Raw genomic sequence first — 26,870 nt, forward strand, 5'->3', positions numbered from 1 at the left:
ATTGCTGCGAGATCTTGGTTATAATTTTTCTTAAAGTTTAGTGGGAGAAATTCTTGCTTTGGAATACATGGAGTGCTGCTCTTGTCAGCAGCCAGGGGGCAGAGCATCCTCAAAAGAGAACAGTCTGTATGAGAATCATCTATGGCAATTCTGGATTTTACCACTTCCATCTGCTGTGCTTTGTTATCTGAATAAATGGAATTAATACTTCCTCGTGTAAAAGGTAATACTGCTGCATTTTAAGTCAGTTTTTCTGGAGTGAAGAATTCTGTTTTTCACAAGTAGCTTAAGTAGGTGTGAAATAACTTGAGACTAAAACGCAAGCTAGGTTGCCTTAGAATGGTTAGAAATAAAGCCTCTAAGCCTCTCCCTTTCCTTTTCCACAGGACTATTCCTCACAGAATGTGGAAACACTTTTGGAAAGTCTCAACCCAGGGTCTTTTTGTTGTAGTTTTTTGGCCTTTTACTCCTCAGTTTGTCTGCAATTGTTTGTTTTACTGGGCCTTGTACTTTAACCCAATTATAAACATTGATCTTGTGGTTAAGGAAGTAAGGCGCCTGGAGACACAAGTGCAATGATTGGCTATGAGCTTTTGAGATGGTTATTTTCTAGAAATGCGTATTTGAAATAAACTTTTTTTTTTTTTTTCTTTTCTAATGTGGTAGTGAAAGTACATTATGTGAACTTAAAATATATGAAAAAGCCTTGAGGTAAGTTACTGTTAAGCAGCTGATTCCAAATCTGAGGATGGGCATTATTACCCAAAATGATTTTCATAGTTAATAAGAAACAAATGTATTCCTGATTTAGCCATCTGAAACTCAGACATGTCATGATATTTTTGAACAAACAGCACTTCTTTATTCTGTCTTAAAATCAGTGTCTTCTGAAAAGCTACGGTGGTATTTTCAACTTAGTATTTCACACCAGCAATTCATTGCTCAAAACTTGAGTTTGCTGAAGGAAAGCTGAAAGGATAGGCTTCATATTGAAAGTACTTTGGTGTTTTCAGCCTGCTTCACGTGTGACATTCTGCTCGAGAAATATGCAGTAAGGTTGTTCTAAAATTCCTTATAGACTGCTAAGGCCAAGCTTTGTCCTCTGGGAAATATGGTGACTGCTGTTGACATTTTTTTGTTGTTGTTTTGTTCAGATCAGTTTGACTTCATCAACAGCTTCTTTAATGCTCTCCTAAAATCTGTTGCTAAGCCTTAAATTCACATTGAGCTCTTAAAAGGATTATTTTGGATAAGTGACCTGACACTGTAATTATGCCTTACTGCAATGAAAGGCGTGTATCTAGGTCTGTGAATGAGCGCTGACTGGAAATGTGGACCGTTTTGTATAAACAGATTGCCACTTAATGATGTGAGGTTTTTGACCCTTCATTATGTGTTTTGAGTTTTTGTTGTTGTTTTTGCATTTGTATCATGAATATGAACTTTAAATTTGCCTACAAATATTTTTTAAAGATTAAAGATATCATTTTAAATCTTAGTCCTCCCTGAAGAAGTTTGACTTATTTATTTTATATCAAAGTGTTGGACATTACCTTTGACTTGTATTTCTTGTATTTGTTCTGCATTCCTTTAGCTATGAATAAGTTTAAGTGGGTGAAGGTAAACCCTTCCTGGTCCTTTAGCTGTTAAAGTTATCAGTTATGAAAAAATGTATTTGTAGTAGTTCTTGTTACTGAGTTCTGCTTTTCTTAAAACGTCTCCCAAAACTATGAAACAACCTGAGCTGAAGCCATTTTTATGTCCTGACGAGTTCCAAGCTCCTGAGCTGCACAAGCTTATGCTGTTGAGTGAGATCAGACTGATGGGAAACGTAGCCAACCCAAACCATGCTGTGACTCAGACGAATTTGAAGTCAGTTACTCCTTAAACCGATAAATACTAAAGAAGAATTTGAGCTTAGTAAAGAAAAGCGCACACCAAGTTAGTGAACTTAGTTTTAGTCCATGTATTCTAGAAAGTAAATAAGAAGTGTTTACTTTGTTCTGAGGCAGAGGAGTGACAAGAGGGAAGGACAAGAAGGAGAAAAATCATTTCCTGTCACTACTGTGACAAAAGCCATCTTTCCAGATTTTAAATAAGTATAGAGTTTTCATAGGGGCTGGTGCTGTATGTTTAATATCTACACAAAGGTTGAACCTCACCACACATAGCATCTGGCCACAGGAGGTACTTTTTATGGTAGGGGGCTTTAGAAAAACATTTGGCAGCTTCACGGTCACATTCACATGCCATTTTTTGACATTTGTCTTCTAGTGATTCTGAAAGAAAACAAAGTAGGTTTGATTCTAGTTTGAAGTAGCAATATTAAAAATACCAAATGAAAGTACAATTACTACCTGTAGTTCCATATATGCCATATAGTCTTCATCACCTTTTATAGAACAGTAGTAATGTTTCATTTTGCTGTTGTAGTTGAAATGCAATAGGAACTGTGCTAAGCTTTAGTAATGCAGTTCTTTCGTGTATTAGAAATTATTTCATATTTAGACTGAGATCCATGCAAGGACTGCTCAGCAACAGTGGATATATAAGCATGGTTTGCTTTAGCAAAAAATCTTCAGTGCCTTTCAAAAGGAACTCTGATAACCGCTTCCTCTTTGGAAAGCAGTGAGTAACCCTCCTGCATGCCCTTCTGGGGCAGAAATCAGGAAGAAATTTTCTGTTTCACATGTACTTTGATCTGTTACAGGATGTAGCATTAAAAAGAATATTTGGGAAATAAGGGATGCAAAAAGGCTCCATTGTCAGCTTAAATCTCACCTCCCCTTGCTTACCACCACTCCCTCTTTATTAGGGAATTCAGTAAGAAATTGAAGTGTGTTTGTGATAAAACTCATCTCTGGCCACATTTCTTGTATAATCTAGTGTTGCAGCTTAGCAGATTTTGTGGTGTGATTAGTTTCTTTGAGCATCAGTTCTGTGACAGATGAACTTATGTTCTACTGGAAAGCAGAACTGTATTGAATGTACAAATGCTGATGCTGGATGATCTTCTCAGCAGCAGAAGTAGCATAAATAAATATAAGCAGCATAAATAAAACATTGATATGAAGAACCTTTTTTTGCTGTTATAACTCAAAACTTAGCTCATTCCATTTTACATTTGTTTCTTGTCAACGCTTCTTATTGTCTTGGTCAGTATTTTAAATATTTTCAGCTTCTGGACTGAAATAGGGACAGAACCTTCACAGCCACAGACAGCTTTACTGTAACTTGACTGTCAGTCAGATAGGATCAGAGCATAGGAGGAAATTAGGAAGTAGAGGGTCTGTGTGACATGGGGTGTGGTGTAACGTGGGCTCCCTCGTACACATCAGCTGTCTTTCAGCTGGAGTGAAAAGGTGTCCAGCGTTGTTTCTGTTTTGTTGGTTTGGGCTGTGGGTTTGGTTTGGATTTTTAGCTGTGGGTTTGGTTTGGATTTTTATTATTACTGAAAGAGTAATGAAAACTTGTTTGAATGGAGTTTTGGCTGCGTGTCAGCAAGTGGGAATTTAGAAGAAGAAATTGGATTCATTTGGTAGAGCCGTGCTTTCTGGAAACACAGCCTACCATGGCAAAGAAGTCAGAAATGGAGGGAAGGCAGGACAAGGGTTTTGCAGTTAGTTAAAGAATGTCTTTCTGTGAAGTCCCTGAGACAATTGGTGCAAGTCAAGCAAACTCACAACCCTAACAGTCCACTCACCACACACAGGGCTGTTGTCCTCACATTCCCAGTGGTAACTTTCTATCTTGGGGTGACAGCCTGCTTGCTCTGCCTTACCATAGCAGCAGTCGTGGTTAAAGCAGCACCTGGGAATAACAGAAATGGGCTTGGCTTAATGCATGGTGTGGTAATTTACAGTCACATATCATCTGGATGGTTTTGATTGGTATGTTTCTATAGGTTGTGGGAATAAAATAATCCACTTCAGCGTGCAAAGTTACCTACCTAGGAATCAAACAAAGTAACAGTTTAATAGGTACAATGAAGAATACTTTTGCCTGTATTATGACTGAAGATGAAAAGTGTCTGCTGCATTTTGAACTCATAGAACTTCCCTTGTATTTTCATTCATAAGAATCTAAAGTGTTTTCAGTTTTTAAAACTTTTTCTAGCATCTCTCTAGGTAATGATTAAACACCAGAACAGTTTGCTGGATAATAACTGCCTTATTTTTCTTCCAGTTATTGATGTTATTTTAGCAGTTACTAACAGCTAACAAGGAAACCTGGTAGGCTGTAGCATATCATCCGAGATGTCTTGCTGCAAACCAACTGCTCTTCTTGACTCAGTGGAAGAACAGGATCTATCAGTGAGCAATTTTGTGTCCAGTCACTCCATTTCCGCCTAAAAGCATCATATTACTGTAGGCAAATGATGTTTAGGTGCTGTTCAGCTTCCCTGAGGAACTTGCCTGCAATAGAGCTCACAGCACTGACTTTTCCCCACTTGTAATTATTGGTTTTGTTTTTGTTTTTTTCCATCCTTTTTTTACTGTTTTTTTTTTTTTTTCTTTTTCCCCCCAACACTTACTAAATTATTCCCAGTCCTACCAATCTTCACTTAAACATTTTGCAGTGCTGAGCAGTTGAACAGCACAGTGCCTGTGAAGGAGCTCAGTACGTCCTCTTTAGGTGTAGGAATAAGACTTGTAAAAAAAAAAAACAAAAAAAAAACACCCACAAATGTGCACTCAGTGTTGATAGCAGGACTAACAGCAATGGGCCAGGAGTGGGGCTGCTTTGGCCACAGCTTCGTGCCACTCTTCACCTGTTTACAAAAAATAATTTTCTACAAGAATATGTCTTAAATTTTAGAATTACTTTTAAGCCTTTAAAGGATAGAACATATGTTTCTGGATTTTTAGATGTTGTCTTATAAAAGCAATAGAAAAAGCCGTTGTCTCCATGTGCAAGTTCATAAATGATAGGGATACACTGAGATGGCAGTAACTATTATTACATGAATAATTTACTTGTTTGCAGACCTAATTCTGAATGTAAGCAATCCACAGTGTAGCTTATAATTTTAAGAAATATTTGGTGAAAGTGTTTGATACTACATGTTAGTTAGTGCTATTCCTGATCAAATGCAGAAGCAGAGTAAATGCACTTGCTTCTGGCTTGTCCTTAATGTTACATAGCTGCTGAAACCCAGCGCACAATTAATGAGCTGTACTCTGGGAAGAGCCTTCTTGTTACCAAGGGACTTCTGTAATGTGAAAATCAGACCTACAAGGCAAGACTGGCAAGCTGCAGATGCTCCATTGTTATCTTTGGATATGTGAATGACCAAGAATTACTAGTTGACCCTTCTTTTCCTGTGTGTTCCCAGCTATTAAAGTAACAACCTCAAAAACTGTATTTAAAATAATAGTGTTTATACCAAAGGCCTGAAATACATAGGCAAAGACTCCGAGAGTGTAAGGTCTGACCACAGCTGCTCTGTGCAGAACCTTCAGATGTTGTTCTGCTCAAATGGTAAGCACCAAGTGTTTTCCTTTTGATTTACAGTGTTACCTGTCTGCTCAGTGGGAACTGAAGTAGTGTGGTGGGGGGATGCATCATTGTAATGCTGAACTTGGAAATGTAAGCCCTTATGTAACTGTTGTAACCAGGAAATTGTCTTCCTGTCAGCTAATGTTCAATTATAAATTAAATTGATGCCAGTCAGTGCAGTGAGATCTAGTGCTAAATATGAGGAATGTTTTTAATGCTCATTTTAATAAGAACTTGTTATTACTTTTATTCAAGTGTTATTTTCACCAGGTTGAATTTTGCACAATTTTGTCTTATTTTGAATATTAGTATAGTTGGGTGAGCAGAACTAAGAGGCTTTTCTAATGACTTTTTTTTTTTTTAAACAGATTGAATGTTTGAGCTTTTAAAACTTCTCCAAGAAGTTCTTCAGCTCTTGGCCAAGCAGCAACAGCTAGGAAACTGTGTTATACTGGGAAGGCAGTGTTAAAGCCATTTTAATGCTTCATGGTTTCTTAGCACTCTGAATTGTGTTCAAACTCAGTTCCCTTGCTGATGTTAACTAGGCCTACCTGATACTTCAGTCTTCTTACTTTGGCATCTGCAAGCATTCAGCACTTTGCTGCCTAGATAAATAGTTGTACTTACCAGTCCACTCTGTCCTTGGGCCATCCCCTTCCTCCCAGGCCGCAGTAGCATCCGTAACGTAGATATGCAAAAGGAGACCGCCCCGTAGTGCATCGAATGGCTCCGGCTAACTCAAGAATCCCTCTTCGGTTCCTAACATGGGCTTCCCCCAACATGCCTCTATAAACTGTGGAAGAAAAACTGTTTACGTTGTATTGCAATGCTCAGATACAGCCTTTTTATCTTTTTCTTCTATCTTTGATAATGAATGTCAGGACTTCAGTGACTGCTCTGGAATCTTTGTAGTCCTGTTGTGGATGCCTGGTCACGACTACTTCCTTTGTAGCTCTGAAATAACACGTTTCAGCTCTGGGTAATAGAAGAGTACATCTGGGGCATAACCAAACTGTTATCTCTGCAACAGCACTGCAAGAGTTACTTTCACACTCAGTGCATTCCCACCTTACAGAGAGGCTGTAGTGCTAAAAAGGAGCAGCTTGCTCTCCTGAGCATCTGGGGAGATTTGGCTGGAGTTGTGCTGTGGCTGAACGAACTGTGACAGCAAAGCTGGGTGTGCCTGAGTGATAGTCATAACTCTGAGGAAACTCCTGAAGAAAGAGAAGAACGTACAGAGTGTACCAGTTCCTGGGCACTGGGGAAAGAGGATGTGGGAGGGATAGAAAATGGGAAGAGGAAGGCAAGATTTTTCTAAATTCTGTTCCTGTTCGCATCAGGGAATTGATTTCCAGCTTTGGAGAAATTCCAGTCCCTTGTTTAGATCCAGGGAAGGTGGAAGCAGTGCTGGTCTTCTCCCTGGGGAGCTCAAGTGTAATTTCTTCAAGTATGCCACGTAAGCTAAAGAAAAGGAAGCAAACTTGTTATTCTTGCAGTTTCTTTATATTAGAGCTCCTAGTCATCCAGGTGCAGAACAAGACTGCAGTACCAGATGCTGTGGATATGACTGAAGGAGAAGTTTGTTGCAAGGGCGCTGTGACCTGAGTATAACAGAAGCGATGAAGGAGACTCCTGGGACCCACAGCACTATGGAAGTGGTGAGGATGTCAGCGTGGTAAGGGTTATATCAGTGTATCAGTGTATCAGTGACCTAAAAACATTCCAGAATATTTTATCAGAACTTCTGTGGGATAAAATCAAAGAACAGAAAAATGGAGTGAGATACTTGTACACTTCCATACAGCTTATGATTAAGATGCGTTTTAAAAACATTCTGTGAGGTTTGTTTTTGCAGCGGTTGGTCATTTACTTTCAGGACAGGAATATTTCTATGGGTTTGGTTGTGTGCTCCTGAAAAAGCAGTCAGACTTTCACTAGGCCAATAGTGGGTAACTCATATTTGGTGTGTTGAATGGATCTTTACTGTCTATGAGTTTTCTTTTTGCCATGCTAATTGTGCACAGCTGTGTTGGAGACAATATCGTGGCTGAGGAAAAAGGGAGGGAACCAGACTGGGTTTAATTTGGTGGCTTAATGATGTATATGAGAAATTATGCATGCATTGCTTTGCTATCTGGAGGTCACAGGAAATAAGTACAAGCAAGTGTACAAACATACTCTACACCAAGACAGTTTGAGTCTGGTCCTGTTAGGGATTTCAAAGTGATGGTAATATTTCATTCCTGTGACCATCCCGTATCTGGAATCTTGAGGGCCTTTGCTAAAATTTCAGCTGATGAGAGAAAGCTTTTAGAGATGGGTGTCTGGGGAGGAGGGTGAAAGCCAAACTGGGCCCCAAGCCCTGACGAGGTCTGTCCATGTGCTGACCCTGTGTAAATGGGTGCCAGGCACCCACTCTACAAAGTGAAAGTCAAAGGGAAAACAAATGCATACCAGTCCCAGCATTGCTCCAGGCTCTGCTATCCCTATGTGCTGTTTGACAAACTCTATGGTTGTCTTTGTGATTTTAATAACTAAGTCACAGAGATTAAAAACTGTTCTTTCTAAAGAGTGAAATTAAGTGAACAGTAAGGATAGCCTGAGAGAAAGCAGCACTGAGTAATCCCGTTATGTTTGCGTTGCGCTTCATTTCCAATCTGTAATTCTGTTGCCCAAATTGGAGCCCTGCCATGCTTGGAGCGTTTAAACCTCATTGTGCTCCTCTGGATCACTGCCTGTGCAGGCACTTGGGAGCTTGGATTGTGCTGTACATTATCTTGCAAAGACACAATAATTGTGACATGGTATTTTCTGCCACACCTTCCTATATAATTTTTCCTGGCTTTCTGGCTTTGCAATGATATTTCAAACAAAACAAAAAGCCCAAACAGCAGCCCCTGAAATTTCTGTTTGCATGGAGGGGGGGGAAAGGCACTTTAGAAACAGAAGTTTTTGTGGCAGGTCCTATTTCCTGCACAGTTCTTTACTTTGCGTGGGTCACAAAGTTTTTCAGATACTATACTGAGGTACAAAGCTTTGCATGATACAAAGCTGCATTAATCATTACCTTGTGTAGTCTGTGTGGATTTTACAAGAAATTCTAAGCCATGCTATCAAAGGCAGAGGCCACAGAAACATTTTTGATGTGTGTATATTTATATGATACTTATATTTAAGATTACCTATAGTGATCGCTAAGGCCGTAGTGCTCCAGTAGTTCAGAGCTTGAAAGCTTGGATTGAGCAGATTTTCTGATGCATCTCTCAGGTCCTGCCAGCAGTGTTTGCGTTACCACTTGTTTCTTTCTCTGGCTTAGGTTTGTCCACTGATTTCATAAGCCCCCAGGGATGGCCTTTCTCACCCCATCTCATTGTCCAAACTACTGCCATACGAAACTACAGCTTATAGAAATAGCAAACTTCCTTGGACAGATAAGTCTGTCTGATGCTGTGGCACAAGCATTGAGAAAGAGGTAAATTGCCTTTCCCTCCCTTCTCCCTGCCTACAGAACGGGTGAGTGGTGAGTGTGAAGCCTGACTCAGAGCCATCAGGCTGGAGGCAGGCACTCTGTAATGATCGCTGCCACAAGCAGTGAAACAGTCTTTCATTGCTTCCCTTGATGTTCTTGCTGAGGTTTGGACTGAGCAACGGCTGAAGACTTGGAAGAGGAACAAAGTGCAGAAGGAATAACAGGGGTACGCTGAGGTCAGGAAATAGAACTGGGGCAGCGAACTTAGTGGGACCTTCTGCTGGCCGCATTACGTGAGCACCTTCCCTTGCTCTTTAATCCGGTCATTGTTCTTCCCTCCTCCCCCCGGCCCCTGCTCAGCTCTTTACAGACCTGCTGCAGGAATGAGTAGGGATGTGTGAAGAAGGGCAGGAAGACAGAAGAGAATCTCTTACTTAAGGCAGCTGAGCGCTAGTCTGAAAAAGTGGCTTTTGTCCTGGAGGTGGAGCGGGTGCTCGGTTCAGTCACATGCTGAATAACCAGAACTGCACCTGGTGCTTCTGATGGGGAGACAAGTGGGAGCAGTGAGAGCCGGGCTTTGCTGCACTCTGTGTGGTGTAGCAGTGTAAATAACGTGGGGTTCTTTTGTGTCACTTCAGGAACCTGAAATTAGTGGATGCTTTTCTGTGTGTTAACTACTTAGAAAGGAGGGTAAAGCTCCACATGAGCGTGGAAGGAATACGTTCAGTCAGGGACTGCACTGATGAACACCTCAGAGAATTAATGAGGAAATGACCTGTAAACTATTACAACTGCTCTCTAATAAGTTGAATAAACAGGACACCTATTTAATAAGCAGGAGCAAAAAAATTAAATATTTGCCAAGTGCGTAGTGCATGAGGGTAAGGCAGGAGGAAGGGGTCCTTTAATTACGGACCCACCCGCACCTTATTCATTGCACCCGACTCACTCTGCAGGAGCAGCCCTGCTGCGCTGTGCCCTGCTGCGCTGTGCTGCGCTGCTGCGAGCGATGCCTACGGTGCGGCACAGCACGGCGCGCTCCGGCGCCTCGGCTGGCGAGACAGCAGGCGGCTGCACTACTGCAGGCTGCGGTCTGTTGGGGATACTAAGCTTGTAACGTTCGCACATGCCGATGAAGTTAAACAGTAAAGGGAGGACGTGTAAAGGGACCTCCAGGGCGGCAGCTCCAGCTCGGTGCCGCCCGGGAGCAAAGAGGCGCGCTGCTGTCCTGGCCGCGCCGGGAGCTCGGGCAGCGGGCCGGCCAATGCTCGGGATGGAAGGTGCGCCCTCGCCGCGTCCCTCTGAGGGCTGCCCGCTGCCCGCTCTGCCCAACCCCCGCATCAGCCCCCGGGGAGCGGTACTCACCGACGGCGAGCAGCAGCAGCACCAGCGGGGCCGGGCGGCGGAACTCCATGGGCAGCGGCGGGCGGACAGGAGGGTATGCGGCTCCGGGCAGCGCTGCCGCGCTCTGGGAGCGGCGTGTAGGTGTGAGCCGGCTATAAAGGGCTGCTCCTACTCCGGGTCGGGTCCCCGCAGCCGGGGCCGTGCTCTGCCCGTCCCGCCAGAAGGGAGGGGCCGCAGCTGCGGTCCCGGAGTGCCACGCCGGCCGCACGGAGCTCGGCGGTGACGCTCCGAGTCGGTCCGATCTGAGCTGCAGCGCTGGGACTCAGCGCTGGCGGAGCGGGGTTACTGGGGAGAGGAACCTGGAGCCTTCCTAGCCCCGCAACCTCACCCTGCAGGGACGTGCTGCTGCGCGGGGCGTCTTTTTTCTTTCCTAGTCATGTCATTTTTAGGTCTTTTTTCCTTTCTTTCCCTTTCTAACTCTTTAATTATTTTGAAGGGCGTTCAGTTGGATGCCACCTTCCCACCGTGCTGTTACTGCCTCTTTCAGTGCCACTTCTGTACAATTTCTCTTCCTTGCTGTGTTGCAGTGATTCCATCACATCTTTGATAACTGCATGGAAATGTTGTGTTCCATGTCTATGCTCCCTGCAGTCCGAGCCCTCGCTGTGCTGGGGTTTGTTCTGGGGTTGGCTTTCTCACCTGTGACATTGGCACCCTTTGGGATAGGAACACCACGAGGGATTAAACTTAAAGACAGCACTTTCTTTCTTTCAATGGGATTTACAAGAAATTCTTGGTCATCCTATGATTGGACAGCAGCCTGAAGGTTGTTTATTTCTTTGGTTTTGTAGTGAACGGTATTTTCACCAAAGAAATGGAATATTTTTTGCATATGTGTACTGAAGAATAATTCTTTTGCCTTAAAATGCTCCGATTTCTGTTTTAGATATCATTCCTCTTTCATCAGAGGTGGAAATCATATGTGGTGTGATTCCAGAAGATAAGAAGCATGCACAGACAGATTGGGTTTGTTTTTGTTATGCTGCTGTCAGTCCCTGCTCTGGGATGTTTGTGTTGGCGCAGAAGTTGGCGCAGTGTGGGGCAGATGGGGAGACACCCCGGCTGCGGGTGGAATATCGATGTGCCTTTGTGCAACTGCACGCTGAATACCAGTGCTTCTATGGCAGCCCAGGCAAAGTTGTGCACTGTGCTTGAAGTAGACGCAGTCATGGTGTGAATGCTGCCATCCAGAACAAAGTGTGGTGCCAGCCTAAGAGCTTGAGCTGCACGAAGGGATGGCGGGCAGGGATGGTGGGCAGTGGCTGGGGATGCTGCTGTCCAGCCGTGCAGCATTACCAGCGGTGTGGGCACAGCTCCTGCTGTGTGCCCCAGGGACGTGGGCTCGTGTGCCAGAGATCTGCCATCCAACAAACATTACTGCTGTCAGTGATCTGGAAAAGGTGTTGCTAATGTTCAAATCAAAACAAAATCCATTGTTTTGGGATAAAATTGATTTATTTTTGAGATTTTGTCACTACTGCCCTCAAGTGGGTCAAAGTAATTTCCTTGTTACTCATGGAGTCACACCACTAATTGCTGTTACACTATTTTTATATTGTCACTTGTACATTATTTGTTTACTGACTCTTCCGGTCCATAAGTCACACCCATTACAGTGCTTTAATAGCTCTCAACAGCAGTTTAGTGAAACTTCCAGTAGAGCAGTGTCCTATCCAACATGCCATCGGGTATGACAACAAGAGCAGTACCCACGGGAGCAACGTGGACTGTCTGGTATGTTTGCCCTTCAGGAGACGGGGTGCAATGTGCTGCTGTTGGGTTAGTGAAGCTGACGAGGACTTTTCATTTAGGCCGGCTAATTCTTCTTTAAGTATCACATGCATGTTATACAACTGTCACAAAAAGATCCCCACCAAACCAACAAACAATTAGCGTTTAAGGGAGGTGGCACGTGCAGAAGTTGTACAGAGCAGTCAATAAATGAAGCGCTGCTGTAATACTTCTTAAAGTAACTGCTGAGTACTTTCTATGCAAACAGTTTGAATGGGAACAGAGCTGTCCTGTTGGTATTCTGAGGCCCTGGGAAGTGTTCTGTCAGAACAGGAGGGAGATCAGCAGTGTGCCATTGGGGTTCCCACAGCTTCTCTTTCTGTAGAGACCACAGAAAGCTGGTTTTGTGTGATGGCACAGAATCTTTGAGGCTTTTGGTAGTGATTGTTTCTGTGAGCACCTTTCCTGCTGCTCTGTCATTATATCTGCTACCCAACATGTCGTCTTTGATTTAGAAAAATGCTGGTCTCTGAGGGAAGGGCAGTAATCTTCAAATCACTGCTAAACATCACGTGGGACTGACATGCTCAGCCTGCAGCTGCTGCTGGCAGAAAATAGGCAGAGATGCAGCGTGACACTGCATGAAGAAATGAAGCAAGGAATGCAAGTCAGGAGTTCCGTTTTGTGTGAATTGTGCTAAAAGTTCAAAGGAGAACATCTCATGAAACTGGAGCAAAAAATCTCATAGAAAGAAGCAGTTTAGTTCATGGAATTGGGTTGCCAAGTTAATTGCCATGTTGTATTGCTAACAAAAATGTTTCAGATGCTGAAGTTTACGTATGAGACTTCACATTCCCTTTAAATATTTAAATAGTATTTAAATACTGCAAATGTCATGTTCACATTTTCTGCCATTCCTCCTTTCCGAAGCACCTGGTGGTGACTGGTGAGAGCTGTTTGTCACAGGTGATGTGTGCTTCCTTACTCAGGAATTCTTACTTGATGTGAATTGGAGCTGTGTGAGGGTGGGAGAAGCATTTGCTTTTCAAATATCCTCAGCCAAGGTTGCGTGTGCTCAGTGGTAGTTTTAATTAGGTTGTTTTGAACTCTGAGGAACAGATGAATGTAATTGAGACTTATCATTGTACCAAGGAACATTCTCAGTGTGAAGACATGGGCAAACTTATTAAGTTGGCTTAACAAATTTACAGTATCTGTGATTCAGTTTCTTTATGAGCAGAATGAGAATATTAGTCTGTACACGCAGCAGGATAACTGAGTAAACTAATTCAGCTGTTCAGATGTGGAGGGAGGTCTGAAATAACTGAATGCAAGTGCCAGTTATTTGCTTCCCTGTGAGCAGGTGAAGGCGGTGATTCTGAGCGTGGCACAGTGGTGTCTGCGCTCGATGGATGGCTGCGGGTGGGTGTTTTTCTCTATTTATTATTTATCTATGTTGCTATTTTTCAAACAACAGAATTAGTTCTGTTAACACTTCGTATTTAGTAAAAGCAGATGTTTTAACTGAGAAATTAAAAAGCATTGACCTTGGTTGAGGCTGATGCGTATATACGTGTGTCTATATAGACATACTCATTACTTAGCTATGATGATGAGCTCTAGTACTGATGATGATGGTAGTATCAGGGTGTGTAGGTATATAAGTCCTACAAAATCAGGATTCTACTATGTTAAGCATGTTATCATTACTCTGTATGACATATTTCCTATTCCAGTGGATTACTGAACTATGCACACTGAACTAAGAAAGAGGGGTGGAAGAAGTTATTTTTCCCATTGTTAGAGATGGAAATGGAAGCAGGGTGATTTGCTTATGGTCTTACATAAGGCCTGTGACAGCGCTGGGGAACCACACTTTGATGTCCAGTATCCCAGCTTAACTCCCCAACTGGGTTCTAGGGATCCAGCTCCTGGAGGAAATCTGGTAAAGAAAAAACATTCCTCACTGTGAAAGTATCAGAATAATTAAATCTGAAGAGCTCCTTTCCAGCAGCAACCCAACAGGCGCATATGATTGCTGTATGTGGCAACTGTTTTCGAGTTTCTGGCATACAGAGCAAAATCCAGTTTTGATTTAAGATTGCACCTGTCTATGGTATAACCTGGAGTGTCTTTGGAATAGTAAACTTCTGAGTATAGGAAGAGCATTTTGGGAACCATGTCTATAGTGCTGGCCTTGACTTGCCCTTTGGTAGTGATGTAGCCTGTTCCACAGCAATGCTATGCTAGTGCAGAGCTGCACATAACAGACAGTTGTGTGCTAGAAACGTTATTACATGTTCTTGAAACTGGCTTACAGTTATAGTGTGTGCAGATGAGCTAAATGACTCCCACAGCATTCTTTTGTACATCAGTTTTTTTTTCGGTTTGGTTTGGTTCTGTTCCAGATCCTCCTCAACTATAATGGCTACCAGCACAAAGTTCAGCCCGTGCCTTCCATCACCAGGCAAAGAACAGACTGTAAGCATGTTCTTGAAGCACCACGTACATACTGATACAAAACTGTCCTTTTTTATGGCATGGAAATATCATCTGTCTTTGAGCACAGCAACAAACAGCAGATTCTGGTGAAGGAAATCTATAATTTCTGACTTTCTTAGCTCTTTAGTTTTGATGGCCATCTGTATGGTCCAGCGGATTTACTACATGCTGTAAGTCAAGTTCTACTTTATAGTATTTGTACCCAGGCCTGTGTTATGGTTTTGCAATTTGGTTGGTGTTGGTATTCCACATCAGAACACCTTGCCTAATAATGGGAGTAAAGGGGACAAGTTTTTTTTTCTGTGGGCTGCCTTAAATGGGCATGTGGGGAGGGGCACCGGAGGGGAAGTGAGGAAGGGGACGGGGTTGCTGGCCCGGCTCCCTGTGAGGAGACAACGCAGTTGGAGCTTCCCGCCTCCCACAGCTCCATTGGTGAGATTGGGGACTTGGTATTCTCTTTGTTGAAACTCTCTTGTTGTTTAGCGTTATTAGGTTATTAAACTGCCGTTCGTTCTCAGATCACCTTTTTTCTCCTTCATTTTTTTGTTAGACCCAATCGCAATCTCCCTTCCCTTCCCCTCTCCCGAAACACACGTGGCCGCGCCGCGCCGTGCCGTACAGTGCCGCTAGAGAGAAGGGGGGAACTGTTGTTCCTGCTCCCCCGAGTTTGTTCCCACTGTCCCGGAGTGAGCTCTAGAGAGAACTCCGTGACAGCCTGCTTCTCGTGGATCTCAGGGCTACTGTTGATTTTATACCTCAATATGAAGAGATAAAGTGATGCAACTCTTCCATTTATTTTTGTAAAACAAATGTTGAAAGCTCTAGCATATCACTGGAAGGGTGTTTGACTTGCTTTCTTTAATAGATGTTACATCACCTTGGGTTCCTGCAGTGGCTGCTATAGTGACCAGGATGATGGGATCAAGTGAACTCTCACCAAGTTTGTGGGCGATAGCAAATTGGGGGGAGTGGCTGATACACTGGAGGGCAGGGCTGCTGTGTAGATAGACCTGGTCAAACTGGAAAAATGAGCTGCCAGGGACCTCATGAAGTTCAGTAGACACAGAGCCCTGAACCTGGGCTGACACAACCCCATGTGGCAGGACAGGTTGGGAACTGTCTAGAGAGCAGCTTGGTAGAAGACCCGGGGGTCAAAGCGGACAAGTCAGCTGTGTGGCCTTGCAAGCAAATGTGTGCAGCTGCATACAGGGCTGAGTACAGCTGGTAGGTTTGGAAGAAAATCATTTTTTCTCATCTTTTTGGCACCCATGAGAGTATACTATATACTGTCTATAGTTCTGGACTGGTAGAAACTCATGTTTGTCTATTGAAATGAGAGTAGTGAAGGCCACCAGAGAAGCTGATGGTGATGGGTTTGGTTAGCTTTAAAGATGATGATGGCAAGAGGGTTGTAGAAAAGCTAGAGCTTGGTTCTTCCCAGAGGTGAACAAGAGTCAAATAGTAATAAGCTGCAATGTGGAAACTCTAATCAGTCAAATAAATATATCTATTTATATCTAATGAATATATCTATAGATGTACATAGGAAATACAAAGGAGAAATAATATGTACTGATTTCAAAGAGACCTGGCACTCTCGTTGTCTGCTTGTATTGTTTGCATTGCTTTACCATCAACAGCAGCACAGTCCTCTTCATAAATAACTGAATTTCTACCTTTATAATTTCCTGCTCTGAAATTCAATTTCTGTGCATTTGTCCTTGTTGCCCTTATTCAAATATTCTTCCAGTTCTGTTGTATTCTTACCGAGATGGAGGAAAACTGCAGGACTGTGCACAGTAGTAGTCAAGATGAAGATAGTCTTTAGGCTACAAGAGACTATATAGGCTATATCCCATTGAGAGGGCTGAGATACAGATACATCTATTATCACTTTGGGCAACCCTCAGAAGGAAGGTAAGCACAAAGAAGCCCTTGTCTGTTCCAACCTGTAGAATCATAAACTCTTCCTGAGTTGTAGGAAAGAAGTGTTCTTAAACCTAGCCTTCTAATTTTCTACTTCTGTTTGGAATTCTTTAATGCCATATGAATGTTTTAACGTTGCAGTAATTATTTCTTCTCTCACAAAGAAGAGCTAAACCCTTATTAGTTTATGGACCATGTGCTCCCTAGGAAGGATTGGTGAGGAACAGATAATCATTGCTTGTTTCCGTGTCATATTCAGAAGGGAGGATCAAGGGGAGACACGCACAAATATAATTATGTAGCACTTCTAATTCATATTTATTCCATACAATACCATACTGAGGGGTTTTTTGTTTGGATTTTCTCTTTCTAATAGCCACCAAGAAAAATAATTTGTCATGGTTTAATAATTTTGTAATTTTGCTATCAGTATTCCACATCATAACATCATAGAAAGCATGAATAATTTTACTGAATCTGCAACTTACAGAGGAAGACTACATCTCCCAGAGAACAACATGATAGGTCACGGGACCTGGACTCTATATTAACTTGGTCGCAGAACAGACTGACGTCTTTCGAGTTCTGGCGTTCAGGGGAGTGTGTGGGAGCCTTCAGCCATTCGCCTAGATTTCACAGTAGGCCTCTTGGTTACGGGACTCATTCTCTCTCCTATTTTGCTTGATTCGTTAGCTCAGTTTTCAATTATATTGTATTATATTGTGTTATCCTGTATTTCGATATAGTATCTAGTAAATAAGTGTGCCTCCTTAGATCGTTGCCGCTGTTTTCTTTTCCTAATTAACTTTTTCCTTTCGGCCTAGGGCCCCTCCGGGGCCCACGGCCCCCTGTCACGGATGCAGGTGGATTTTTTTCGTTCAAACCGTGACAGATTTTGGTGGAGAATGCGGGCAAATTGAGTTGCTGTTTTTCTGTGTTTTCTTCTGTTGCTCTTTTAGCTTTTAACAGAGCTACGAGTTTTTTTCCCTGTTAAGGAGCTATCTTAGGTTTGCGATTCTGCACCTGCGAGCTTGACCTTGAAAGACCAGGCGGACTGCCAATACTCCGGTATATTTTATAAACACTGCTGAGCTTTGTTTTCTTTTACTTTTTTTCTCTCTATTGAAGAAAAAAGGAAAAAAAAAAAAGAAAAAAAAATGTTCCCTCTAGTAAGTTTGTTCTACCAGGGACTGCATTTCATTAGTTCCTCTTTTGTGATGCTCCAAACATATTGGAGCATGTTTAAGCTAGCCACTTTTTCCTATGGAATTGTAAACATATATAATGATTTGAAAGCATGGTTAGCAACGCTTACTTGGTATCTGCATGCAGCTCCAGAGGGAGCAACTAATGCAACTAATGCAACTATTAGTTCAGGAATGGTGGTTTTTGAGCGTACTCCTCCTTTTTTCTTTGCATCCTTTAAGCAGTCTTCAAATGAACAGTTGTCCCAGTGGACCACACTGTCAGTTGTGTCAATCTCCCTGAACTTAATGTTGGCTTTTTTACTTATTTGTTCTTGGATTTATTACATTTGTTACATCAGGAGGAAGTCTTCCCTAGAATCAGAGAATACTGAGTGGCAGGGAGTGTGGAGAGACTTTGGAGAGACTTTTAGAAAACAGACATCTTTAGTGTCATGGAGCTTTACTCCTGAACACTTAAAGAATCCTGAGAGTTTGACCGCATATTTGAGACAGGAATGTTGTGGCTCAGGCAGATCTAAGGAGGCACAAATGACTTGGGGCCTAGCTAATGCTTATCAGGCCTTATTCAATTCCTGAGAGGGAAGATTTTGAGGTTGAGAGAGAGAGTCTCAGGGCCGAGAATGAGAGTATCCATTCCAAACTCGACACTCTCCAGTCCGAGCATAACGCCCTCCGGTCAGAGCACAGCGCCCTTCGGTCTGAGTGTAACATCCTCCGGTCAGAGAACAATGCCCTCCGGTCCAGCTACAACATTCTCCAGTCCAAGTACAACGCTGTCCAGTCTGAGCGCGGCACTCTCCAGCCCAAGGACAATGCCTTCCAACCCAAGTGCGACACCCTCCAGTCTGAGCACAACACTCTTCAGTCCAAACATAACGCCCTCAGTCCGAGCACAACACCCTCCGGTCTGAGTACAACACTCTCCAGACTGAGCACAATGCCCTCCGGTCCGAGTACAACACTCTCCAGACTGAGCGCAATGCCCTCCGGACCGAGCACAACACTCTCCAGATTGAGCACAATGCTCTCCGGTCCGGGTACAACACTCTTCAGGCCAAGTATGACGCCCTCCAGTCTGAGCGTGGCACCCTCCAGCCTAAGCACGATGCCCTTCAACCCAATTGTGACACCCTCCAGACCGAGCACAACACTCTTCAGTCCGAGCATAATGCCCTCCGGTCCGAGCATAACGCTCTTCAGACTGAGCACAATGCCCTCCGGACCGAGCTCAACACTCTCCAGACTGAGCACAATGCCCTCCGGACCGACCACGACACTTTCCAGACTGAGCACACTGCCCTCCAGGCCGAGCATAACTTCCTCTGGTTCGGGTACAACACTCTCCAGTCCAACTACAACAGCCTCCAGACTGAGCTCGGTGCCGTCCAGTTCGAGCGGAACTCTCTCCGAGACCAGCTATGTGCCCTCCGGGGTGAGCTGAATGTATGTAACCAACTACCAGGGGCACATGTAGTCCAATTTGACCAGCCATTGGGGGCACATGTAGTCCAATTTGGCCAGCCACTGGGGGCGCATGTAGTTCAATCTGACCAGCCACCGGGGACACATGTAGTCCAATTGGACCAACTATCAGGGACACCAGATACAATGTTGGTTGCCCCTGTAAGAGGGCGAAAGACAAAACCAGTTTCAACTCAGTTAGAGAAAATGCAGAAGGAGTTGGAAGAGCGGAGGGAGTTAGTAGAGCAGGATTCAGGAGAGCAGGGGGACTCAGGAGAGCAGGGGGACTCAGGAGATCAGGGGGACTCAGAAGACCAGAGGAAGTTGGAGGAGCAGAGGATGTTAGAGGGGTACAAGAAGATGTTAGAGGAGCAGAAGAAGTTAGAGGAGCAGAGGAAGTTTGGAGAGAGGAAAAAGAAGGAGGGTTACCTGGAGGAAATAACACAGGCGTCAGGGTCAGGGTCAGAGTCAGAAGAGGAGCCAAAAGCCAGATTTTCTTTACGAGAATTTCTCGAGTCCAAACTTATAGATGGGGCAGCCTCACCGACACAGCTGCCACCATCAACACCCGGGACTCTTGATAGAGCAAAAGGTGAGCAAAGTATTACGACCATTATTGATCGATCTTTTAAAATGAGTGAAATTCGAGATCTAAGAAAGCATTTCACGCGTCATCCAAAAGAACATATGGTCACTTGGTTACTTCGCTGCTGGGACAATGGTGTCAATAGTGCGTGGCTCGATGGCAGTGAAGCTCGCCAACTGGGTAGCATTTCCAAGGACTCACGTGTGGACAGAGGTATTGGCACATGCCAAAATCGGTCCTACACCCTCTGGAAGCGGATGTTGATAGCGGTAAGAGATAGATTCCCCTTTAAACGGGACTTGGAGCCTGAGAGAAAGAAATGGACTGATATAGAGAAAGGTATCCAATTTTTGAGAGAAAATGCTCTGGTGGAAATGCTATACAGCTCCCAGTTCAATCGTAACGATCCAAACCAATTACCTGATCCTGAAGCAGTCCGCGTTCCACGACAAATGTGGCGTGACTTTACAAAAGCAGCTCCAGAAAAGCATGCCAGTGCACTTGCATTAGTATATGGCAAAGGGGACAGGAAACCCTTTGTGAATGAACTAATTGGCAGGCTTCAGGAACTTGAATTATTTATAAGCGCTACAGAAGTTAATCTGTATACTTCAGCCATTGTCAAAATAGTGGAAAGATTAAACAAAATGGAGGGAACACAAAGTGATATTATTGACAAATTGGCTAATGTGCTTGATGTAGATGAATTCATGGTGGTACAAGATGATGGAGACCAGGATTTCCACGATCGCCTATTGAGAAAGCTAAACAACATGAGTTCCTCTCGACCTGTATCATCGAAAATCTCAACCATAAAAAAGAGACGTCCTCGTATTCAAGCAAATGACAACGATAAGACACCTCGTATTCAAGCAAATGACAACGATAAGACTACACGTCTTGCCTTGTTGTTTTTCCTCTGTAGTCATGGGGAGGACATGAAGAAGTGGTGTAATTCATCCACTTCTGCACTTCAGGCACGAGTGAAAGAATTACAAGGTGAAACAACCACCAAGGTGAACTCCTCCAAGAAGGGGAGAGTTCCAGTTGTTGCAAGCCACCGAGAGGGGCCCTGCCCCCAGCCAGGGGGGGGAAAGGGACAATAGAGTATATTGGACTGTGTGGATTAAGTGGCCTGGCACATCTCGACCACAGAAATATAAAGCCTTGGTGGACACTGGTGCACAATGCACCCTAATGCCCTCAAGTCACCAAGGGACACAACCAATATATATACATGGAGTGACTGGGGGTTCCCAAGAATTGACTATGTTGGAGGCCGAAATAAGCCTCACTGGTAAAGACTGGCAAAGGCACCCTATTGTGACTGGTCCAGAGGCTCCATGTATACTGGGAATCGATTACCTTAGGATGGGATATTTTAAGGATCCCAAGGGGTATTGATGGGCCTTTGGGATAGCTGCTGTAAACACAAACGGTGTTAAGCAGCTGTCAACTTTACCTGGTCTGTCAGATGATCCTTCTGCTGTGGGGTTGCTCCAGGTAAAAGACCAAGAGGTACCAATTGCCACCAGAGTGGTTCACAGACGGCAGTACCGCACCAATAGGGACTCATTGCTCCCCATTCACAAGCTAATTCGCCAATTAGAGAATCAGGGAGTGATTAGCAAAACTCACTCACCTTTTAACAGCCCCATATGGCCAGTGCGTAAAACCAGTGGGGAATGGAGGCTGACGGTAGATTACCGTGGCCTGAATGAAGTCACACCTCCATTAAGTGCTGCTGTACCAGACATGCTAGAACTCCAGTATGAATTGGAGTCAAAAGAAGCTAGGTGGTATGCCACCACTGACATTGCTAATGCCTTCTTTTCCATCCCATTGCCTACAAAATGCAGGCCACAGTTTGCTTTTACCTGGAGAGGTATTCAGTACACCTGGAACCGTTTACCTCAAGGGTGGAAGCACAGCCCAACAATTTGCCATGGATTGATCCAAGCTGTCTTGGAACAGGGTAATGCTCCCGAGCACTTGCAGTATATTGATGATATTGTAGTGTAGGGCCATACAGCAGCAGAGGTTTTCAAGAAAGGGAAACAGATAATCCAAATTCTTTTGCAAGCTGGTTTTGCCATTAAGCGCAGCAAGGTGAAGGGGCCTGCCCAGGAAATCCAGTTCCTAGGTATAAAATGGCAAGATGGACGTCGTCACATCTCAGCAGATGTGATTGACAAAATCACTGCTATGTCTACGCCCACCAACAAAACAGAGACCCAATCTTTTCTGGGAGTAGTGGGCTTTTGGAGAATGCATGTCCCAAACTACAGCCACATAGTGAGCCCCCTCTATCTGGTAACACAGAAGAAGAATAATTTCTCATGGGGTCCTGAGCAGCAGCAGGCTTTTGAGCAGGTAAAACAAGAAATAGCCCGTGCCGTGGCCTTGGGGCCAGTACGGATGGGGCAGGATGTGAAGAACATCCTCTACACTGCTGCTGGAGAGAAAGGTCCCACCTGGAGTTTGTGGCAAAGATCCTCAGAAGAGACCCGAGGCCGACCCATAGGATTCTGGAGTCGAGCATATAAAGGGTCTGAGGAGCGCTACACTCTGACTGAGAAGGAGATCTTAGCCGTGTATGAGGGGGTTCGGGCTGCTTCTGAAGTAGTTGGGACAGAGGTTCAGCTTCTTCTAGCACCTCGCTTGCCAGTAATAAACTGGATGTTTAAAGGACAGGTTCCCTCCACCCATCATGCTACTGATGCCACTTGGAGTAAGTGGATTTCATTAATTACTCAACGAGCTCGAATGGGAAAACTCAGCCGTCCTGGAATTCTAGAAGTGATCATGGACTGGCCTGAGAGTAAAAAAATTGAAACACCACCTACAGAAGAGGTATCACGTGCTAAAGAGGCACCACCATACAATGAGCTACCAGAAAACGAAAAGAAATTTGCCCTATTCACAGACGGATCATGTTGTATTGTAGGGAAGCATCGCAGATGGAAAGCTGCTGTGTGGAGCCCCACACGACAAGTTGCAGAGGCCACTGAAGGTAAAGGAGAATCAAGTCAATTTGCAGAGGTAAAGGCTGTTCAGCTAGCTTTAGATGTGGCTGAACGGGAGAGGTGGCCAATGCTTCATCTTTATACTGATTCATGGATGGTGGCAAATGCCTTATGGGGGTGGTTGCAACAGTGGGAAAATGATAATTGGCAACGAAAGAGTAAACCTGTTTGGGCTGCTGAACTGTGGAAAGACATTGCTGCCCGAATAAGGAACATTGTTGTAAAGCTGCACCATGTAGATGCTCATGTGCAAGGAACATTGTTGTAAAGGTGCGCCATGTAGATGCTCATGTGCCTAAAAGTAAGGCTACTGAAGAACATAAAAATAACCATCAGGTTGATCGAGCTGCCAAAATTGAGGTGGCTCAAATAGACTTGGACTGGCAGAACAAGGGTGAATTATTTCTAGCTCGGTGGGCCCACGAGACTTCAGGTCATCAAGGAAGGGATGCAACATATAAGTGGGCCAGAGACCGAGGGGTGGACTTAACTATGGACGCTATTGCTCAGGTTATTCATGACTGTGAAACATGCGCCATAATTAAACAAGCCAAGAGGATGAAACCTTTTTGGGGGGAAGGGCAATGGCAAAAGTATAAATATGGAGAGGCATGGCAGGTTGATTATATCACCTTGCCACGATCTCGCAATGGTAAGCGTTATGTACTCACCATGGTGGAGGCAACCACTGGGTGGCTCAAAACATACGCAGTATCCCATGCTACCGCCCGAAGCACCATATTAGGGTTGGAAAAGCAAATCCTGTGGCGGCATGGCACTCCGGAAAGAATTGAATCAGATAATGGGACCCATTTTAGAAATTCTCTTGTAACCACTTGGGCCAAAAATCATGGCATTGAGTGGATTTACCATATTCCCTATCATGCACCAGCTTCTGGTAAGATTGAACGATTCAATGGGTTGTTGAAAACTATGTTGAAAGCAATGGGTGGCGGAACGTATAAAAATTGGGAGAACCATTTAGCAGAAGCCACCTGGTTAGTCAACACTCGAGGATCTAGTAATCGTAATGGTCCTAACCAATCCAGCTCCCTACGTACCGTAGAGGGAGATAAGGTTCCTGTAGTACACATAAAGAGCGTGTTGGGAAAGACGGTTTGGGTCCTTCAAGCATCTGGAAAGGGCAAACCTCTCCGGGGTACTGTCTTTGCCCAGGGACCTGGGTGCACGTGGTGGGTGATGGACAAAAATGGGAGTGTTCAATGTGTACCACAAGGGAATTTGATGTTGGGGGAGTGCAGCCAATGATTTTCTTGTAGATATATAGGTAGAGTCTCAGAAAATATTTGACGAATTTTCAATTAGATATCAGACTTAAGATAGAGTGGATTAATGTTAAGGAAACTTTTTTTTTTTTTTTCCCATATACCTTAATTAGGCATTCTGTAAGCAAGTTTTCCATCTGGACTCTATATCGTGCACTGGCCATGCATGTGTAGAGCACACATGGAAAGAAGTATAAGTCAAAAGGAAATCTGCTGTGGTGGCTGGGAAAGGATGAGTGCACCTTGATGTGGGGGACGCCCTACTAGCGCTGCCTTTCTCCTCTACCGCTGTCATGTTTTCCTTTTTCTGGCAGTTTTGCCATTTTCTCAAAATTAATAAAATGGTAGGTTAGGTTATAGAGTTTTGTTCTCAACTTAGGGATTTGTATGGAATAAATATAGATTATTGAGAAAATAAGGTTGCTGGGTTGCTAATTATTCACAACTATACGTATGAGTGTGTATGTATGTTAAAACATAATGTAATGATGTAGAATAAGGGGTGGAATGTCATGGTTTAATAATTTTGTAATTTTGCTATCAGTATTCCACATTATAACATCATATAAAGTATGAATAATTTTACTGAATCTGCAACTTACAGAAGAAGACTACATCTCCCAGAGAACAACACGATAGGTCACGGGACCTGGACTCTATATTAACTTGGTCGCAGAACAGACTGACGTCTTTCGAGTTCTGGCATTCAGGGGAGTGTGTGGGAGCCTTCAACCGTTCGCCTAGATTTCACAGTAGGCCTCTCAGTTACGGGACTCATTCTCTCTCCTATTTTGCTTGATTCGTTAGCTCAGTTTTCAATTATATTGTATTATATTGTGTTATCCGGTATTTCAATATAGTATTTAGTAAATAAGTGTGCCTCCTTAGATTGTTGCCGCTGTTTACTTTTCCTAATTAACTTTTTCCTTTCGGCCTAGGGCCCCTCCGGGGCCCATGGCCCCCTGTCACAGACGCAGGTGGATTTTTCGTTCAAACCGTGACATAACTGTATTAAGCAGACTTAAAATGTAAAACAAAGCTGTTAATTAACCGTAATGATTTCATCTATGATCCTAAGGGAGGGAGTGCACCTTCCTCTGACCAGAAGGAATATAAGCATTAAATGACCACTATTGTTCATTTAAAGAAAAATAAATAAATTAATCATAGCACATATATTACAGTTTTCTGTCATCAGCATAATGAGTTGATTACCCCACAACTGGGAGAACTGGAATTAAGCGAGTGCCTTTATAATCAGCCTTTCTGCAGGCTGAAGGAAGAGGAGTCATAGGAGCCCTAATTTTGCGTTAAATACTGGACTTAGGGAGTGATGAGAGAGCACCAAGAAGCACGAGCCCTTAGGGAAGAACCACAAGTGACTTCTTATTGGTAAACTGCTTTCTTTTTTTTTTTTTTTTCCCTGTTCTTTTAATGTTGTCCTTCATTAAATCATCACTGTTTTTGGTCTCTGTTCACCTTCTTCTTTAACTTACTTGTCCTTTATTCAAAGAGTTGAAGGTCAGATCGTCTCATCTGGCTTCTATGCCGTAGGTCCTGAAATTTCTTGTATAGGATCAAGTAAATCATTTGAGCAAGGCATGTTTCATATCTGTCTGGAGCCTGTAATTAAATACGGAGTCACACAGCTTTAGAAGATAAGGGACTTGCTGTTCTGTTAGCAAAAGAACCCTTGTGAACCTTGCTTCCTACCTGGAAAAAAATGTTGACTCCAGAGCAAGCTGTGACTGACTTGCAGCTGGATGGGACTGTGAGTGTTCAAAGCTGGTACAAGTTTTGTAGTGAAGATTAAAATTTAATTAACACAGCTTTCTTTTTTTTTTTTTTTCTTTTTTTTTTTTTCTTTTTTCTCCCTGCAAGGACAAAAAATCCTCACTTCATTACGGTATTTGTTCAAGTAACGTGGGGGAGCATTTCAGAAGAGAAACGGACAATAAATTCAATACTAAACCATTTCAACTGATAGGGAGAGAAGCTTTAGGCTCGAAAACATGCATATAAAATACAAACAGTATTTACTATTAGTTCATTGCTGTTCTCAGTTAGACCTGTGCATCCCTATGACATCTAAAAGCTAATAAAGGAAAATACAAACAAAACCTTGCTGTCTAATACTAGAAATTCAGCACTTTACAGAATAAAGTAAACTGTCATATGACCAATCCCTGGAACAGTTGTGTGGGTTTAAAAACAAGCAGTTCAATTGGACACATTTCTGTACTGAGACTCAGGACAGCTGAAGCTCCACACAAAATTTGGAGACAAGGTGGAGAGAACAGATGTCCACAGCTGTGCTTCCAGTGCATTAAAGCAGCTGGGGCAGCTGATTCTACTGGTACTAATAATGCTGCATTTTAAGAGACTTTAACAAAGCTGACGTGCCTGAAATGTTGTCACAGAGTTCTCTCTAGAGCTCACTCCGGGACAGTGGGCACAAACCCGGGGCAGCAGGAACAAAAGCCCCCCCCTCCCCTTTTCTCTAGCGGCAGTGCGGCGCGGCCCGGCGCGGCCCGGCCACGTGCGTTTAGGGAGACGGGGAAGGGAAGGGAGATTGCGATTAGGTCTAACAAAAAAATGAGGGAGGAAAAAGGTGATCTGAGAACGAATGGCAGTTTAATAACCTAATAACACTGAGCAACAACAAGAGAGTTTCAACAAAGAGAGTACCAAGTCCCCAATCTCACCGATGGAGCTGTGGAAGGCAGGAAGCTCTGACCACGTTGTCTCCTTGCAGGGAGCCGGGCAGCAACG

The 26,870-nt window shown here is 43.6% G+C and overlaps 2 protein-coding genes across 27 annotated transcripts in view; one reads left to right on the plus strand and one right to left on the minus strand.

The window, feature by feature from the left end:
* The window catches only part of BFAR (bifunctional apoptosis regulator), a 43,242-nt gene that overhangs the window by 8,121 nt on the left and 8,251 nt on the right, over nt 1-26,870 (plus strand). For 13 of the 25 annotated variants that reach the window (XR_014933763.1, XR_014933764.1, XR_014933765.1 and 10 more), the window contains one exon: nt 387-1,498. The exons of 4 other annotated variants lie outside the window; for them this stretch is intronic. Coding sequence is in view for 17 of the 21 variants with exons in the window: in XM_015876457.3 (XP_015731943.1) it covers nt 387-579 (193 nt within the window). In the remaining 4 variants the exon portion in view is untranslated. Of the gene's footprint in view, nt 1-36; nt 1,499-14,511; nt 15,126-24,702; nt 24,986-26,870 lie in introns of those variants that run through there. 8 more of the 25 variants (XM_085513805.1, XM_085513808.1, XM_015876460.3 and 5 more) reach the window with 5 other exon arrangements.
* Nucleotides 1,943-25,722, minus strand: PLA2G10 (phospholipase A2 group X). 2 transcript variants are annotated; one of them, XM_085513820.1, is made up of 4 exons: nt 25,595-25,722; nt 6,127-6,292; nt 3,704-3,810; nt 1,943-2,279 (listed from the first exon to the last, which is right to left on the minus strand). In XM_085513820.1, exons 2-4 carry the CDS (start codon nt 6,279-6,281, stop codon nt 2,134-2,136), a joined length of 408 nt encoding a protein of 135 aa, XP_085369946.1. In that variant the 5' UTR covers nt 6,282-6,292; nt 25,595-25,722; the 3' UTR covers nt 1,943-2,133. The 2 variants fall into 2 exon arrangements, with proteins under 2 accessions (XP_085369946.1, XP_015731948.1); XM_015876462.3 differs by lacking the exon at nt 25,595-25,722 and adding an exon at nt 10,334-10,441.

Source organism: Coturnix japonica, chromosome 13, assembly GCF_054131305.1.
Source record: "Coturnix japonica strain WE chromosome 13, WE-NBRP24, whole genome shotgun sequence".
Classification (NCBI taxonomy): Eukaryota; Metazoa; Chordata; class Aves; order Galliformes; family Phasianidae; genus Coturnix; species Coturnix japonica.